The sequence below is a fragment of the Alexandromys fortis genome, unplaced genomic scaffold (assembly GCF_014885135.2).
Source record: "Alexandromys fortis isolate MF-2015 unplaced genomic scaffold, M_Fortis_MF-2015_v1.1 scaffold_156, whole genome shotgun sequence".
In the NCBI taxonomy this organism is placed as follows: Eukaryota; Metazoa; Chordata; class Mammalia; order Rodentia; family Cricetidae; genus Alexandromys; species Alexandromys fortis.
The window spans coordinates 2728261-2747507 of NW_026068028.1; the positions used below are offsets into that span (position 1 = coordinate 2728261).

Here is a 19247-nt window from a genome sequence, read left to right on the forward strand (position 1 = left end):
GATGGGAGGCTGGAGATGGGCTCTTGGCCCTAGTGCACTTTGTTGCCATTTGTGCAATTTCATGACTACAGCAGAGGCAGAAAGTGAAGAATGGAAATTTATCTTGAAAAATGTTCTGACTCTATAATTGTTCTGACTCCAATATTTGATAAAAACTGATGCGTTTCCAAAAGGCTTTAGAGTTCTCACTTGCCCAATACTACACAATTAGATGGATCTAATAGACACTGTTCATGAGAAATATAGTAACAAATACTTAACAAAAGAAAAGGGCAATGTACAACTACAAATATGGCCAACCACTTCTTATTGTCCCATGTTCATCAAATAACTGTACTTGTTGAGCTCCTTTATGTGTTAACACATGACTTTCTGTGACAATCCCCTTGACAATTCATGACATCATTACTGTTATTATTCCCTGACTTATAAGCCAACAAATGGATGCCCATGAGACTTGTCAGTCAATTGTCCAAAGTCACATAAGTAAAAGAGGTGAACAGCAACGAGCACTCAGCCGGTAGGACTAGAAAATACGGATGTGTAATTACTACAGTTCACACTGACATGCCTCCCCGCTGGCTTACAGAACCTCTATGGTCTGGGAAATACAGCTGTATGTGGCAGCTGAATTTAGCGCTCGACAATTGGCAGGTCATTTTCTCAGACATCTCACCGCCATGCGTGCAGAAACAGGTTCATGGAGCCAAAATGACCTGTGGCCATGCTCGCTGCTGCGAGAAAGCAGGGCTCCAGGAGCCCGTCCCACTCTCCACCAAGCCACGCTGTCTCATCCAGTGGTGTTTTTATGAGCCACCTTCGAGACTTTATTTTTCTTTTGTCTTGTTTTATGGCTTGAACTTGAATTAATTTTCAAACAATCCTTCCATTTTCACTTGTTAGTGCAAGGCCGCTGCTTTGAACCTGGCCCACGATGGGAAGAGCAGCCAGACAACATTCTTGGTTTAGAAAAGTACAGGGCCATAGAGGAAGGTGGGGCCAGGACAGCCCTCACAGCTTAAACTGCAGAGAAATCTACACCTCATACTGAGCCATGGAGCTCCCAACAAGCCTTACCCCAAGTGCTTGCATCCCTCACCATCCTCATTGTTTGTCCACACAAGCGTCTATGCATTTACACTCTGGGTCCTGGTAAAAGCATCTTATGTGCAGTTCCACGTGCACAGACAGGCAGGATCTGAAGGAAGCTGGGACTAGCGTTATGTGTCTAAGGCAATTGAAGCCACAGAAACGAAACATTCATTGGCCCCATTGCTTCCTTGCTGCAATGCCCAAGTGTGACTGTTATCAACTCTACCTCTCCACATTCCAGTGAGTATTTCAGATGTGGAGATGCTTATGTTTCTACAGAAGTAAAAGTAATTAGTGAGAAAAATCAACATGAAACAAATATGGGAGAATAATATGAAGTCAGGAGGGGGTTAATTAACCAGGCTGTCATGAAGTCTAAGTTTGCTGAGGAGGCCGTGCCCATCATATCTGAACTTCCCAGCAGCAGAAGAGAAAAGGAAGGAAGATTCAGCAGTTGGTGTCCTCACTAGAAGTCAAGCCAAGGTCTTAGGAGACACAGAAGCCCCTCTGTGGCCCCCACTGTCCTTCAGTTCCGCTCAGCGGAGGCAGCTCTCCTCTTTCCCCTTGATGGAGACTCAGAAAGGGGCCTTGAGTTTTCAGGTCACTCTAGTCCTAAAGTCACTTTAAATTGCACACACAAGCTGAACACATTTAGATCATTCTCAGAAATGTGAATGGTTCCTGGGAGCAATTTAATCTGGGGTAGAACATCCCTGAAGTATTTTGGAGTAGCATTCTGCAGCTTGTTATCTGGGGACTTCTGACCAAGGCCAGCACCTAGGCCTCACAGCTGGGATTCAGGTACCTGGGTCACAGAACTTTTTTTCCCAGCACTGGGAGCTGAGAGGCGTTTTGCTTGTAGGACTTGCTGGGAGCGTGCCCTGGATGACCAGTGCTTCTCACATTTCGGTGTGCCAGCAGGTCACCCGAGACCCTTTGGTTTTTACAACACACATTGAGTTACAGGGATATCGCCTATGTTGGGAGTTTGAATCCCTCTATAGTAAAGAAGACCTATGGCCATCTCAGAGAAGCCAATTTAGGATTATGTTTTGGAAAGACATTTAGCAATCATGTGTAAGAGAGCTTGGGAAGCAAAGGGAGATTAGTGAGGGAAACTTTGAGACAAAGCAGGTTTTCTCAGCTTAGAAAATCAGAATTGAGCTACTCAGAGCCGGGAAGGGTGTGGCTCAGGGGCGAGACATTGCCTAGGACCAGTAGGAGCTTAGTTCTGTCTCAACAGTAGGTCTTGGTTGGTAGTGGGGAACCCCTCAAGGCCTTCTCCATGGAGACTGATGAGATGCACCCAGCGTAGACTTCTACCTATGATGTCTGTGAACACAATTTCAAAATTTAAGAATTGTGATATCAATCTTGCAAATACTTATGAACATTTTGTTCATTAATCACATTAGACACTTTTGCTGCAGAAGATGGAGTAGTTCACTGTCTAACAAGACCCTGAAGTCCATATACCCCATCTCCCAATGCAGGGAGAGTGCTGTGATATAAGGCCTTCACCAGAAGGGCGAGAATGACGAGACTGTCATCCGGCAGGCAAAGAGCAGTTGGCAGAGAACTGCAGTAATCTTGTGGAGTTTCTGGGAAGGCTGGGCAAAGAGAAACACAAGGGATAGTGCCAGGGAAGAATAAAATGCATCTGTATCACTGTCCCCAGCCCCAAGGCTCAGGGGTCACCATAGAAGAGAGGCTGAGATACTGTAAAAGAGGTCAAGAAAGCCCAGAGGAGAAAGTGTCTGTGGACATGCCGGGACCGCTGCACTCGGGAGCTCACGGAAACTGTGATTGCTCATTTAAGACCTACACAAGATCAATAGCCAACAGTCTGCCATGCGTCAGGGAGGGACTCCTGACACCCACCCCTAGCTGAGGAGTTACTGGCAGCTAATGGTCTGGGGAGGGGAAGTCAGTTTTCTTTAAGGGGGTAGACCCTGCTGGGTCAACCATCTTCCAGTGGATGGCACCACACCCATGACTAAATGGGTAGCAAAAAGTGAATTCAATGGATTATTCTTTTTAAGAGTTAGGAGAGGGGGGAGTGGGCCTGGGAGGAGTTGAGGGGAGTAATGGAGGATGACTATAGTGTGTGAAATTCTAGAAGAATTTAAAATATTATATTAAAAAATACAAATAGGAGTGAGAGGTCTGTTGATGGTTATTGTTTTACTCTTTTGGATTTTGGGGGGAGGGGCTAACCTCCAGCTCTCAAAAAAAAAAATCACACACAGAGTCTTATTCTTTCTTCTAAATACCTGGCCTTAGTTTGACTTGTTTCTAGATAGCTTTTCTTATCTTAAGTTATCCCATTTATCTTTCGCTTCTGGGCTTTTACCATTCTCTATTTCTGTATATTTTTCTTTACTTCTTTCTTTATGGCTGACTGGGTGGCTGAGTGGCTGGGCCCTGATGTCCTCCTCTCCTTCTTCTTTCCTCCTGAATTTCTCCTCCGATTCATTCTCTCTGCCTGTCAGCCCTTCCTATCCATTCTCCTGCCTTGCTATTGGCCAGTCAGCTCTTTACTAGACCATCAGTTGTTTTAAACAGGCAAAGTATCACAGTTTCACAGAGTTAAACAAATGTAACATAAAAGAATGCAACACATCTTTACATCATTAAAACAAATGTTCCACAGCATAACACATCTTAAAATAATATTCTGCAACAGAGATCAGGAAACAGCCAGCTTCCATCTAATCTTTGTCATTAGGGGCTGGTGTCAAGGCCAACACTTTGCCTCCCAGCAGAATTCAGGTTCCTGGACAAAGACAAATAGGACCCAAAGTGCCTCAACAATAAGTCACAGAATGGCAGTCTGGAATATTTTAGATATGTTAGGCCTTAGGACAAATTTCTGTTGAGAACGATCTAAATGGATTCAGCCTCTGTGTGCAATTTAAAGCGACTTTAGGACTAGAGTGACCTGAAAACTCAAGGCCCCTTTCTGAGTCTTCTTCACCAAGGGGCAAGAGGAGAGCCGCCTCCACTGAGTGCGACTGAAGGACAGCGGGAGCCACGGAGGGGCTTCTGTGGTTATACTCTGACTTCTTGGGGTTCATTATGCCAGCTTCATATGCATGGGGGAGATACATGGGAAAGAAAGGCCTTGCACTAATAGCAGCATTATATTTGAATATAGAGTTAGGGAGCTTCTGGATCCCTCTTGGCCATTTTTGGTTTTCTCCAATTCATCTATATTATTTTACCATCTAAAGTAAAACAGGAATTTTTAAAGTGATATTAGTCGAGAAACAGATTTTATGCATCAGTGGTATACCAAAATGGCCTCAACTATTCAGAGCTGGACTGACAAGCTGTGCTAATAGAATATTGATAAGGAAACATAATTGTAAAAAATTAATTAGGAGCTGGAAAAATAGCTCAGTGAGTAGGGATGCTTCCTACAAACCCTGATGACCTAATTTAATCCTTAGAATCCACATGGTAGAAGGAAAACCGAGTCCTTCAAGTTGCCTTCTGACCCCTATACATGCTCCACAGCGTGTACACACACAATAAATAAATGTAATTTCAAAATTAGATTAGTTAAAATCAGATTTCCTAGGTTGTGTCTACTTTAGGGTACCAAAATAAGTTTTGTCAGTTGTAAGAGACAGTACCATATTTTAAGTCGGAGATGTTTGGTTCAGGGTCATTAAATTCTTTTCAGAGTTAAAAACACTGGCTTTATAACTTTGTAACAGATAGTTTAGTAGTATAGAAAAAACTTTCAAAAGTTAAGGTTGAGCAAATATTGAACTGCATTCTTAAAACTTTGGCAATACTATTAAAGAGCCAGTTGTATTTTTGCTTTAAATATGTTTCGAGCTAAGTATAGTGAACTACTAGAATCCCAGCTGAGGCAGGAGGATCATCAATGAGAAATTAGCTCAATCAGTGCCTCATCTCAAGAAAACAAAAGGTAAAGACTTTAAAGAAACCATGTACCTTCCCACACTGCTGTGCGTATTTATTCCAGCTGGTTCTTGTGCAGATCAGGATCTTACTTTACACTGCACATTAGCAACAGATTAAAGTTACCTCAAAAGGTTACCTTTTTCTTTGTGAAAGACATTTTGATCGTTACGTAGTGCTGAAGAAAAAATGCTTGCATGTCCAACACTAGTTTATTAACCCGGTGATTTTTCTTTCAAAATTCAGTTTTTCATCTTCGCTGAGCAATACAAATCGCGTTAGATGCCTCATAATTTCATCATTAATGCAATTCTCGCTATGTTGTTAGGAGCATAAGTACTCATGATCACTCTTGTATGTTCAGATTAGAACTCCTAAATAAACACATTTGCTCTACTCTCAGTAAGTTTCGTGTCCCAGAGGAGCTTTTGAAAGAGTTGCCTTAGAAGTCATTCAGTGCCAAGATACAGTGGGAGGAGCAATAGATGATGTGCTGTGACTTTAAATGCTCACTTGTCACAGCCTAGGATCACCTGGAGAAAGGAATATCTAGATTAGATTGGCCTATGAATGTATCTGTGAGGAACTGTCTTGATTATTAATTGTCTAAGCCCACTTTGGGCAGCACCATTCCCTAGGCTGAGCCCTAAACATTTGGAAGTAAAGAGAGGTAACTGAACAAACAAGCAAGTAGACATACATGCATTTTCCTCTGCTCTTAACTATGGATGTGATGTGACTAGTCGTTTGAGTTCCTGCCTTGACTTCCCCTCAGGGATGGACTGTCATCTGGAATCATAAGCAGTACAAATCCTTCCCTCCCCTGTGTTGCTCTTTGTCAGGGTATCACAGCAACAGCAATAAAACTAGAACATGCAACAGTCAGGTGGAGCTCTGTAAGAACCAGAACAGACCTGACAGGAAAGGTTGCTCCGCGAGGGGGATGGTGAAGGTGATCTGGGAAGGATGTATGAAGAGGAAGACTAAGTATAAAATGGCTAACTCATGCTGCAGATAGAACAGAATGTACAAGCTGCTCTCACTGAATGAAGGGCCTCTGGTCCTCTGCTGGGCCTCCCTCTGCAGGGCTACCCCAACTCCCCCTGCGCCATGAACTGTACCATCTTTGCTCAGCACACTCCAATTTTCCCTTTGTTGACCTTTGCAATGTTATTTCCTCAAAGCTCTTCCAGAAGACTTTCTCAATATCATACCAAAACCCCCAGCCATCTTACTGTGGATAGGACTTTTCCTGTTTTATTATGAAAACTGTATACATTGCCTAAAGTAGAGACTAGCACCTATCTTCAGCAGCTGCCAAGATATGACTGCACTGAAGGAAAGGCAAAATTGTTATGAGTTCAAGGCCAGCCTAGGCTAGCTGCTTAGAGAGTTCTAGAACAGCTTGACTTACAGAATAAGACCCTGTCTCCAACCCCACATGTGCTTTGTGTTTCCTCTCATTTTATGCTGAACTACATTGAAGCAAGCTTCAGACATATCACTTTGCCTGTTGTGCCCCAGAATGCCTCTGAGCAATCACGGTCCTTGCAGTCCCTGGTCTCATTGTCACACCTGGGAAAATTAGGCTCTCCTTTGGCCTTATTTACTGCCTGTTTTATAGTTAGACATCCCCATTGACTTCAAATTGCCACTTTATAGGCAACTTGCCTGAATCAAAATCCAAGCAAGATGCACACATTGCATTTGATCTTCATCTTTATGCCTTTCTTAATCTAAAGCATGCCTTTCCTTGCTTTGGTGCCATGACATTGACTTCTTGCAGAAAGCAGGTCAGTTTGTCCTGTAGATTGTTCCACATTCTGGATTTATCTGCTTCCTTCCTTGTGGTGTCTTTGAACTTCTTTCTCTGTTCTTCCCTGTTCCTTTTGTTCTCAATTGGCCGCTTAAGACACTTACTGTGCCCTCTGCTTTTTGTCTTTATCACATGCCTTGTATGATAATGTCAGCACCTAAATGATGCCACCAAGACTTGCTTCACTTTGTACCCCGCCCCCCGTATGATGTTGAGCACATTGTCTATACTCAAAAAATATTTTACATGTATTATCCTCTTGGATCAAAAATATGAACTTAATATATTCTTAGTGTGTTCTTGGAATATACTTCGTGTATTCTTAATCTGAAGAAATTTACATTAGGGACTAACTTGCCGAGAACTCGCCTCCGTAATGTAGGTCACTGTTTCTTGGTTTGCACTGGAAGAATTCCTTTCTGACTTAAAGTGTTACATTCTCAGAGCTGAACATTCTTAGAATTTGGAGCATCATAAACACTTGAAAAGAAATTTCCAAGTCCCTGGCATTCTTTCTGGGTCCATACAGAAGTGATTTTAAAAATCAGCTGCGGGGTGCTTTCGGCATGAAAACTAGGTCACTAATCACTTTTCTGATCAGAAGAAGTGAATTCTGCTTAGTAGTTCAGAAACCAAACGGTTGACTATAAAAACTCTGTCACGTGTTTGCTTTGTTGTTGATAACTAGCTGCAATCTGAGCTTTAATAACTAGAAAGGAGTGGAAGAAACTTCAAAAGGTTGCATGATAAATGTTTTTGACAACGTGTCAGCTGAACATTAAACAGGATCTTTGTAAATCCTCTCATTCTAAGTGGTTTAAATGGAAAGTTTTAAACTTCTTCCCTCGTAAGTATGGGCTCCAGATAGCCAGAATCCTAAGGTTAAAAAAAGAACAACCTTTTCCTGGCATAGCTGATTTGCATCCCCTGTGTAAATGTGGGGCTCACCTAAGGCTCTCTACCTTCCCATCCTGAGCAGTTCTCTTCATCTGAGCATGTGCCGTACTAACCTGAAACAGCTCCCTCTGTAACCTGAAATGGCATGTATGCAAAACAGAGAAACGCTAATGAATCAGTATGAAAATAATACAGTTCCCCTAGTGCTGGTCTCCGATCTTCTCCCCGTGAGGGTTCTGCTGGTCCTTGCATTGGTAGAATGACTCTAGTAGAGCTGGGTCTTGTGGAAGCCTTTGGTTGTCAAGTTAGTCATAGAAAACAAATATACATCGGAGGAAAAAATTTCCACTGTTGTGTATATTTCCTCTGAAAACACTAATACACACACACACACACACGTACACGCTCTTCTTTCATATGACCTGATGGGGGAGGCAGAGCTGGGTCTGGTCTTTAGACTTCCATGTCTGTCCTTATAAAGATGCACTTCTACCTTTTCGGGGGGAGGGGCAGCCACTCTTGCCTTCCATTCTCATTCCCTAACCTGGAGATGGAGCTAATTTTATGATTCATTCTGGTACAAACATATGACTCAACAACAGACCGTCCATTCTTCTGTCCTTTGGGGTAGGTAGATGACCCTGTGAGGGCCAATGGATCTTTAAGATTTACTGGAGGTGGGAAAGAGTGCATAAATATGTGTTTAGTATTGCAGGAGAAAACGCACACAATGGAAGGGTTTTTCTTCTTTAGCTAATGTGACAGTCAAAAGCTTAGACAACCTGAAACTAGAGAGAGCTGTTGTCTCAGAGCTCAGGAGGTCAGAAGGCTAAGATGTGAGCAGACCCAGCTCCCTCTGAATCCAGGCTGTCAAAAAGAATTGTTTCCATGCCCTCTTCAGCTTTTACTGTTGCCCAGAGGCTCTTAATGTTCTTGGCTCATAGGTATCACTCCAGCATCTGAGCAACCTCTCTCCCACATGTCCTGTGAATCCAACATGGTGGCCCATTACTGTGATCCAGAACTGAGAAGACTAGGACAGAAAGATCATGAATTTAAGCCCTGTCTGGATTACCTAGCAAGACTGTTAGCTGTGGTTTTATTTTTTCTTTTAAAAAGGTATACTCTATTCTAGTATGGCTTCAGCTATTATATCTGTAAGGACCTGTATTCATATAAAGCTACCGTCACACATTTTTCAGTAGCTATCTTTTCAAGGAAGGCTATCATTTAACCAAACCATCAGGAGAGTTGGCAGTGAAGTGAAGCTGGTTGAAGGGAAAGTTCATGAGCTTGACCTTGAATTTGACAAGTTTGAAATGATGCTGAGGCGACTGACCATGTACCCGTAGGGGAGACAGTTGCATCTGTCAAGTGTGAGGCAGTGTGTGTGGAAATGGGCATTAGGAATCAGCAGCAGGCACACCTGGGTAACACTGCCCATCACACCGGGATCTACTGATGTGCATTCCACTGGAATTTATAAAATCGGTTTCTTACCCAAAGGAGATGGTACATAGACAAAGAGTAGAGATAGAAGACCCTATTGGGGAAAAAACCCACAACTGAAAGGGAAGGGAAAAAGTGGCTGGGGGGGGGGGGCAAGAGAAGTTGGAGGAAGATCATCCCAATTTTGTAGTGTGAAAGAAAAGGATGTCTGGGAAGAGGGCGACCCAACAGTGTCCAGGCCAGCAGACAGACTCTGGACTGTAGAGATGTGGGAAAGGCACTAGACTGGCGATAGAAATATCATGGCTCACCTTGCAGAGAACAAGCTCCAGACATCACTGGAAATGGAATCAGGTTACAAAAGAGGAAGTTAGCTGGTGGTAGGGGTATATAAGGAATGGAATGACAGCCATTCAAACAGAAACAAAGATATGTGGCCATCAGAGAATAAGAGTACCAAGGTTAAAGGCACTATCAGGATGCCACACAGCCCATTCATATAATACATGAAAGCACAGGGCAGCAGGGAAGATGGGCCTGCGAATAAGCTCATGAAGGAACTCAGCTGTGATTGACCCTTGGAATTTGAGAAGAAAGACACTGATGCCTGTTGTCTTGAAAGCAGAAGAGATTTCACCATTGACACTTGAAGGCACCATCTGTGTGATCAGAACATACAACTATTTTATTACTTTTTTAGTGTGTGTGTTCCTGCATTTGAGTGTTTATGCACATGCTGAGGCCTGTGTCACTCCCTGACTTCAGCCTTGTTTGAAGACTGTTCACTACTACATACATAGGCTAGCTGGCCCCTGAGCTTCCAGGAATTGTCCTGTCTCAACCTCCCGTCTCCCTGTAGGAGCACTGGCACTACAAAATTGCCAACACACCCGGATTTCTGTAGCTTCTGGGTTTTCAAAGTCAGGTCCTCATGCTTGCCCAATAAGCCCTGTACCCACCGAACCAATTCCCCAATCTACAGACCTGCTTTAGAGAAAGAGCTACTTGGTTTGTATGCAACTGGTTTGGATGACGAGCACAAAACCTACTGCAGCATAAACAACAATTTACCAGCTGTCTCAGCGTTTACTTTAAAGAGAAGGGGAGAGAGTTCTTACCCTTATGAAGCACAGTCTAAAATGAGGGGGAAGCAGACGAAATCACAATAGGAAGAAAACACGAGTGTGCTGTAGGGGATGTAAGAACTTGATGAGAAACCAGAACTTTCTGGAATCTAGATTTGAAATGTTTCATGGAAAAAGTCTTGAATGAGGAGATTTGAGGTTGAATGTGTGAATGGTTAGCACTATAAAAAAATGAAATTGAACAAGTGGCTGTGGGTCCACTCCCTTCCCGGGCTTGTGCAAGAGAGTGGTGGTCTGTAGGCATCTGACATTTTTACTGATTTGTACCCTGTTCTGCAGACTGAACCCTTTGCGTTGGTTAACAGACAAGCCAGAGGAGGAAATCCCCTTATGCTCCTGAAAACTCCCGAGCTGTGGTTCTTAACTTGGTCCTGGAGGTCTACACCTGAGATAAGAACTTGTTCACACGTGAGACTGCTGCCTGAGAAGGCGGGGAGGGCAGATGCTCTGCGAGTCCCCCCCCCCCCGGAAATAGCTAGGCTACCGTGAGAGACTTGAGAACTGCTGTCGGATGGTCTGTGTGACAAGGGGGCGTCAATGAGGTGCATTGGGGGAGTCCAGCTTCCTTAGATCATCAAAGTCTTGAATAACATGATTTCTTTCCGGGAACCTCTGTGCAGACCAGGAAACACGCAGCTTTTTGAAAAGTGCATTCTTAGAGGACATCCTTGAAGAATTTTAAAGGACTAAAAATAGATATGAGAAAGAAAGGAAAAAATGAAATTTGTCTTATTCTTTCAAGGAAGCACCTCCTTGTTTTTCACATTGTCCATGATGCTTTTGTCTTTATGTTGAATCAGAAGCCTAGCAAGTTCACACTTAAATGCTGTTTCTCATGCATATAGCTTATTCCGACAACTCTAAAGTTTTACCTGAAAGGAGATTTGATTTATGTCCAAAGTAGCATATGTGTTGGGTTAAAATCCCCAAAGGTCCCCTTTTCTTCACACCAATATCACAAGGCAGAATGGTTATGAAAAGTTTTTAGAAGATGATTTCTTGGAATGCAGGAGTATGCGACCAATGCCTAAAAGTCACCACGCTAGGAAAAATGATAGCAAGCCCTGGGAATGGGCCAGTGGTCCCTGCAGAAGCTCCCTCCGGCTCGGAGATCTGCAGTTGAGTGCTGCTCCGCTCCTCACTACTAAGTGGTCCATCTGTTCATCCTGGGTACCTATGAATGAAGTGGCTCTTGATAAGAAATCTTGAGTGTCCTTTTAGCCAGCCAAGATGTGTTCCCTTTGTACCTCAACATGGCCTATTTAAAAACATGTCATGGCCTCCATCAGCAGTAGAACCACCCATAGAAATGGCACACTGTCATCATGTCATCTTTAGGAACTCTAGATGTGTGTCTCCCTGCATGAGTGACACGCCTTGGCCTTCTTTGTCCAAGCTGTTTGTTTATTTAATTAAAAATAAACTTAAAATGAAGTCAAGTGTAATCTTACGACTTTTACTTGCATTTTTATCTTAGCCTGAAGTTAGCAGTACTAGAAAGAAAAATATCATTTCTATGTCAATTTATGCATCAAAGAAAGCCTTCTCATAGGCGATCTTATCAGCCCATTTATAACTGAATTGGACTGGTGCTACATAAACAGATGTGGGCATCATCAAACAGCAACTAAGTTGAAATGAGGGTCATCTTAGTCCACCTTTGTGACCAGGGTTTCTACATTAGTGTTGCCTAATGGATCAAAACCAAAGGAGGATGTTTGCAGACTTTTAAAAATATTTTTATTTTATATGCATTGGTATTTTGCCTGCATGTATGTCTGTATGAGGATATCGGGTCCCCTAGAATAGTTGTGAGCTGCCATGTGGGTGCTGGGAATTGAACCCGGGTCCTCTGGAAAAGCAGTCAGTGCTCTTAACCACTGATCCATCTCTCCAGACCCCTGTTTACAGCCTTTATGATAAACTTTAAAAATTATCTTACCTATTTAAAAACTAAAGCCTAAATTTTATTGTATAAAATTTACCAATCAGAATACAGACAGACCTTCTCACAGGGTAAAGCACGGTCTGCACTACACAGAGGCTGTGCCCCTGCTGTGTGGTGTCTGTGTGTGGAGAACATATGTCGTTTACATTTTTCTTCTGGAACATGTCCTTTGTTCCCTACTATTATTCTTTTAAAGCGGTGTGTGTGTAGACAAACACAGGACAGACAAGACACGCGCGAAAGGAGGAGACAAGACACGCGGCTCCCACCTGGGTGCACTTTAATGGGGGGGGGGGAAGGGGGACACGATAAGGGACAGGTGTGCAAGACACACAAGGGTAAAGGGAAAGAGAGAGCGAGACCTCGTGGAAGCGCTTTTTAACGAGAAGTGCAAGGGTATCTGGGAGAAATGTCCTGCACCTGTGCGCGCCCGCGCGCGCAGGTATCCATAATCCAGGAGGAATCTGGGAGCTGTAGTTTCCAAAAGGAACAACACCTACCACAAAATACCAGAAACTCAAGAACAGCCCAGCTCTCTGCCAAACTGACCTGCGTAGTATTCAAAAGCAGATATAGTTAGAAAAAAGAACTGACTTTTCAGAAGTGATGCACATTGATGCAGGGGAGCCAAGACAGAAGGAACAATCTTTTAGAATAAAAACTTAAATGTCCAAAATCAGGATTGGTTTCATGTTTTTGACCTAAAGGGACATTCTGTTCTTCAATTTTGGGGGCTTTTCTCAAGGATACACTTAAAGTTTGAGTGTGTGTGTGTGTGTGCGCGCGCGTGTGTGCGCGCGTGTGTGTGTGATGTCATCTGATTGTGTTTCAAAAAAGAAACCACAACTTAAACGAAAGCCCACTGGTTGTGCATGCTGAGTTGTGGTCATTTTCCCACAGTTTTTATGTCAAAATGTGAGGTTCCAATTCAAATAACATAATAATTATTTTAGAATATAAATCCAGGAACATTTGCCAGCAGAAACTATCATTTTCCTTTTATGCACTACTCTTTAATTGAGAAAGTAGAATTTTTTGGTTACTTTTCAATTTTTTACACTGATTTTTAATAGATAATAAAAGTCATTTCTAGATACGACTTCCTCTGATTAGCCTCTAAGAAAATAGTATTTTACATTTTTAAACTACGAGCAAGTTTGAAGTACTACTTTTTTTGAAAAGCAAGTATAATTTGAATCTTGATAATAATGATAAAATATGGTAGACTGAATAGTCTCACTGTGCGGAATATGAAGACAAGATGAGAGCTGATTTTGCTTCCTTGGAAACTTTTGTCTCCCCTGGAAACCGTCTTTCGTTGGTCTCCACCACTGCCTCCCGCCCCTCCAGATTCCTGCAGCTCTCTGGCCTCCTCTTTGCATCTGCATCTCTGCCTGGCCTGCATCTCTGCCTGGCCTGCATCTCTGCCTGGCCTGCTTTGGGGCCATCATAAGGGCAGGTTTCAGAACCTTTCTTACTTTGCTCATTTCCCTAGACAAGTGGGAAATGGCTCCAAGAAGCCCTCTACCCTGTTCAGACCCAGTTTAGCAAGCTACCTATCAGCTCAGGGGGCTGTAACCGTACCAACTAAGCTACAGGTGCTGTAAACATCACTGATTCCTCCATTCCAGAGGCTGAGACTATGGCCTCAAGGCATCTACAGACTGGATGTCTGGTAAAAGTGTGACTCATCTTGATCACCCTTTTGCTGGGGCGCTGATCCCAGTCAGTATGGCGCACAAGCACACAGGGCTATAACCATACCAGTTTCTAAGGCCCCTTGAGTAACATCTGAACTTACACTGACACCATGGCCTTGGGTGTTAGGATTTTAACAAATGAATTTGCTGGATATAAATATTAATGGCATGTATGCAAAACCAGAGAAATACTAATGAATCAGTATGAAAATAATACAGTTCCCCTAGTGCTGGTCTCCCGGTCTTCTCCCCGTGAGGGTTCTGCTGGTCCTTGCATTGGTAGAATGACCTCTAGTAGAGCTGGGTCTTATGAAAGCTTTTGGTTGTCGTTAGTCATAGAAAACAAATATACATGGGAGGAAAAAAACTTCCATTGTTGTGTATGTTTCCTCTCATAACACTAATACACACACACACACACGGCCCCAACACTTCCCACTTGCTGGTCCCAATCCCCAGTTCTCATTGTCAAAGCTCAGTCCTGTCTTTTCTCACTCCTGACTCCACTACCAAAGTCCACTTCCCACAGCAGCTGCTCCACTCACGGCCTCCTCATGTCTGACTTGCCGTCTGAAGCAGCCTTCTTTCTTAACCGCTTGCTTTCACTGGAACAGTGAATTCCTCAGAGATCAAGACAAAAACACAAGTAGCTGTGAAATGCTGTCCCAAAGTAAAGAAACAAATCAGCTTCTGACTTTGGCATTTGGAGGTAGCAAGTGATTGGTGAAATGAAACTCAGGAGAATGGTGAGGATAGGCGCCCAGAAGAGAACAACAGGAGGACATAGCATGTGGAGTGTGGGGGACCTCTAGTGAAGGGGAGATGGGGGCAGCCCGGAGGTTTTTGTTTAAGACAAGGGAGAGGTACAACTTTGTATTTTTCTGTGAATAAAATCAAAAACTAAAAAAAACAAAATACTTTATTATGGCAGGAACCAGACATCATATTATTTTAATAACCATTATATACATGTGTGTGTATGTATACAGAGATGGCTAGGCATATTACAAGATATAGTCTCTATTTCATAACACCAGACTACCACTGGTTAAATGCACCATATTAAGGACCGCCAGAAGCCCTAATGGTCGAGAGAGACATCCTCAGGGACTAGAACCCTACCATCTGTGAGTCAGTTCACTTCGGTTGTGATTTGAGACTCACTTGTGCCAGGCGTTGAGCTGGCCAGTCATGGAGCCTGCAGAAGTATCAGGGAACCCACAGCTGCAGTGATTTGCAGCGTCACGCAGACATGCGCATTAGGTCTCCTCGACACTAGATGGGAAAGAACCCAGAGGAGACCAGTGAGCTCACCCTGAGTTTCAGAACAAGTTAGGTAGGATAAAGAGAAGAGAAACTGGGCTCAAAGGAGAAGGAAGCCGCAGAGCACAGCCCAAATGTTGAGTTTGAAGTTAGAGAAACATTAATGCCAGCCCAGTGCCCACTACTGGCCACGTAAACCTGAACACACGCGGCCCCCACTATCTCCTCTCTAACAGACAGAATATGACCTGCTACAAGGACTGACCATGAGAGCTAGAAATACAGTCCACGCTCTCTTAGCTTGTTACCGATAGGAACAATGGCTCCAGCTCAACACACAAGCCCACAGGTGCCTCCTCCAGGCCACTAGTTCACGGTCTTTTCTGAAGCTAGAGCCACATTTCAGGGGTGCTGGAGAGTGGCTTCAAATTTTTGCAGGGAGATAGCATCACTGGATCTGGATTTCGGGTGTTCACTGACTGCAGTAGGATGACTTGGAGAGCTGCGCAGAGCTGGACCGAAAAGTACACATGGATTCTCTCCCCAGCCACGGTCATTACTCTCCACAGACATGCTATTTTTAAAAGAGGCCATAACATCCTGTTTACTGAGCGCTGTCACAGGTAAAAGAATGCTACATAACTGTCAGGAATAGGAACAATCGCATCCATCTTTCTGGAACCAGACCATAATAGTATGAAAAAGAGGTAAGACCTTGAGATTCCAAGCTCATTCCCAGACCTAGTCAGATTGTAGATGTATAATGTTTAATATCAAAGAGACCCTAAAGCATAAAAGCTCCTCTTACTCTGTAAATTAAAAGTCCTTAGCAGGAGGTCTACCCATGAATGGACTTCAAACAGGCCCGAAAATCAGAAACAAAACCATAATCATGCTTTTCCCCTTTTGGAGAGTGACCATGTAGCTTTCATTAAATGCTCAAAGAGGTCTAAGATTCAACCCCCAAATTCAAGTTCACTGTGTGTGTGTGTGAAAGATTGACCTTGTATTGAAATTTTTGTCTGTTTTAGTTTACTTTGCTGCTTGTTTTTGTCTATTGTTGTTGCTGTTTTTGTTGTTTTGGGGGTATTTGTTTGTTTAGGCTTTTTGTTTGTTTGGTTGGTTTTTTGAGACAGTGTTTCTCTGTGTAGTCCTGGCTGTCATGGAATGTTGTTCTTAACACAGCATCTCACCACGTATCCCAGGCTATCCTTGAACTTATGATCCTCTTGCCCCAGCTTCCTGGATGCTACAATTACAGGCAGGTGCCACCTGGCCTCACACATAGAATTTTTACCAAACCCTATCTCAGACATTGTTCCTGAGCCTGTGGCGCTTGGATATGCGGTAGGCATTTTAGACTTACGTCCCAGGCTGAGCTCCAGGGCTTCTCCCAGAACACCTGCCCCATCTCTTAGAACAAACTGTGCAGACTCCTTGCGGGGAGGGGGGGTGTCTTCTTTTTTTCTCATGCTCTGCATCTAACCCTTCCGGGCAGAGTCTACAAGGAGGCTAGCATTCACTTGCCACTTCCACCCTGATAAAAGTCTCCATCACTGCTTCCCAGGACACGGAGGGTCCTGACCAGCCTTGCTGTCTACCTTGCCCCTGTCTAGACTGTGACTGAAGCACTGCCTGCTCAGAGCCCTCCAGCAGCTTCCCATCTCTGTACGCTCGACCACTCCACCAACCGTGACCTCCACATAGCCTCAGACCTCGTCGTCCCCCCTCTGCTCCATCTCCACCGTAACCTTTGTGGCTTCCGGAGGTCTTGGTACATTCAGTGTCCTCTGCCTGGAAGGACTGCTCTCCTGACGGTTCACGTGGCCTGCACTCTCCTCTGCTGCCAAAATTTGCTCAGATAACCCTTCTTGAGCCATTTGTTTTAGAACTGTAACCTTTTCCCCAGGATAGCCTCTCCCCGCCCCACCCCCATGTCTCTCCCCTGCACAGACCAAGGATCTATATTATACTCAATTGTTTGCTCGCTACCCCACCATTATAACGTGGGCCTGGGGACTTGGGAGGGCCCTGTGGTTTTCCTTCTCATGACCTGTAGGGACGCTGTCACAATCTCAGCAGAATGCAGTCATACTGGCTGGATGAGGTTCACTCCGAGACTGGTCATTGCTCTTACTACCCCATGCTTCTGTCCGCTGTAACTTTGTGTGTCTCATTTCTGCAATGATACGGGGTTACTGTCGTGGATGCTGCATCTTTTCTAGCTTACTTTTTACTTAAAATGGTAACTGACAAGATGATAACTGTAGACCTCTGTGGCTTCCCAGCTCCCCATCGTGACCTGGAATCTGCTTCTAACAGCTACTAGGCAACCGCAAGGTCACCTCTGTCCACGTCCTACTGGTTCTTCAAATTCCACACTATCCTGAGTTGCTGTGGAGAGTCCTTTAGGTTTACTATGAATTGGTCATTATAATTCGATATCACAATACCTATAGATTCCAACACTTCATTCTTTGACTGGTAAGGCTGCTCTAACTAACAATAACTTCATTCTTTGGTACATGGTCATAGCCCTATGCTGGAAATAGGAGACTTTCAGTAATAATCGACATTTGCTAACTTATCTCATTTATACATTCGGGCTTATTTTCTATGACTTTTTGGCATCTTGAGATAGGGTCTTGCCATGTAGCCTAGACTTGTCTCAGACTCTCAGCAGTCTTCCTGCCTCAGCGTCCCGAGGGCTGGGACTGCAGTCATGTGCCAGCACACTTCTTTGTAGGGTTTTATTCCAGCACGAACAATGTGGGCCTAGCACACAAAACCCGGGCTTGCTTGCTGAAACTCTTCGAAACAACAGTAAAAAGCCAGCATCCAAGGCCTTGGTAATACCAATTCATGTGGCAAGGCTGCTTTTTCAAGTACACTAGTTTCTGATGTTGCTGTATTTCTTTACACTGTTGCAGGCTTTACAAGACGAACTGGAAACCCGCTCTAATCAGGTGCGGAGTGCAGAGAAGAAGCTACAGCACAAAGAGCTGGAGGCACAGGAGCAGGTACGTCCTCTCTGGTTGCTTTCTTCCGTCCTCCAGCCCAGTGGCTGCTTCACTGTGTCAGCTAGCATCCGCTTGTTTTGAGAACAGAGTGCCCCACGGGGCCATCAGAAACAAGGACGAGCATTGCCACCCAGAAGAGGCGGTCTAGAGATAGTGAAAGCCCGGGAGCTGCCTCTCTGACATTCTGGTGGCTCTGCCGCCTTTGGTGGCTTCATTCTCAAAGCAATTCCAGGATGGCCACAGCACTGCCACATATCCCGCCCACATCTGTGCTCTCTGGAGGCTGAGGGTAGCGGGTTTCCAGCCTCTCCTGAGCATGGGGAGCTCTCGACTCACTCCTCTGCCAGCTGATGGTGGGGCTGCTCAAGAAAGGGGGAAAACAAAGAAGCAGAGAAATAGATGTTGGGTAGACAGGCACCAGTGTCTCCTACACCATCATTTAAAAATAAGTGGACATATATTCTGACTGTATAAAGCCCCATAAAATCAATGCACATTATTTAGTTAAAAGGCATAAATCCTGTTTTCTTTTGAGTTTTAAAGTTCTCTTTCTTTTTATTCTTTTAATAAAATAAGCTATGACAATAGCTAATAACCTATTTTATTTCGAAATGACAGGCTTATTTTTACTCAACTCTTAGTTTTTATGAATTACAACAAGTGGCAATTTTGACACTTTAAAACCTTTAGCAGTGGACCAACAGAGACTAACGAATGTTAATGAAATCCTGGGTGATCATTGTCCTCAGCCACCACCTCCTCAGTGTCACAGTACACTAGGCACAAGCCACCAGGAGTGTCCCCAGATACGGATACCTCAGCTGGGTCAGTGAACTTCAGCACAGGGTCTCAGGGATGGGTCACTTGACTTTTGAAAAACGTAAGAGTTCAGGTCTGGTCACAGAGGCTCTATGTATCTCTGGAGATATTGACAGAGGGCCTCACGGCAGGCATGGGACAAAATGGTGCTGCGTTCTCACAGTT

General features: G+C 44.0%; 1 protein-coding gene across 6 annotated transcripts in view; it reads left to right on the top strand.

The window, feature by feature from the left end:
* Cep112 (centrosomal protein 112) overlaps positions 1–19247 on the top strand; it is a 363872-nt gene that overhangs the window by 307790 nt on the left and 36835 nt on the right. For all 6 annotated transcript variants that reach the window (XM_050164302.1, XM_050164303.1, XM_050164304.1 and 3 more), the window contains one exon: positions 18174–18263. In XM_050164302.1, coding sequence (XP_050020259.1) covers positions 18174–18263 — 90 coding nt within the window. The remainder of the gene's footprint in view (positions 1–18173; positions 18264–19247) is intronic.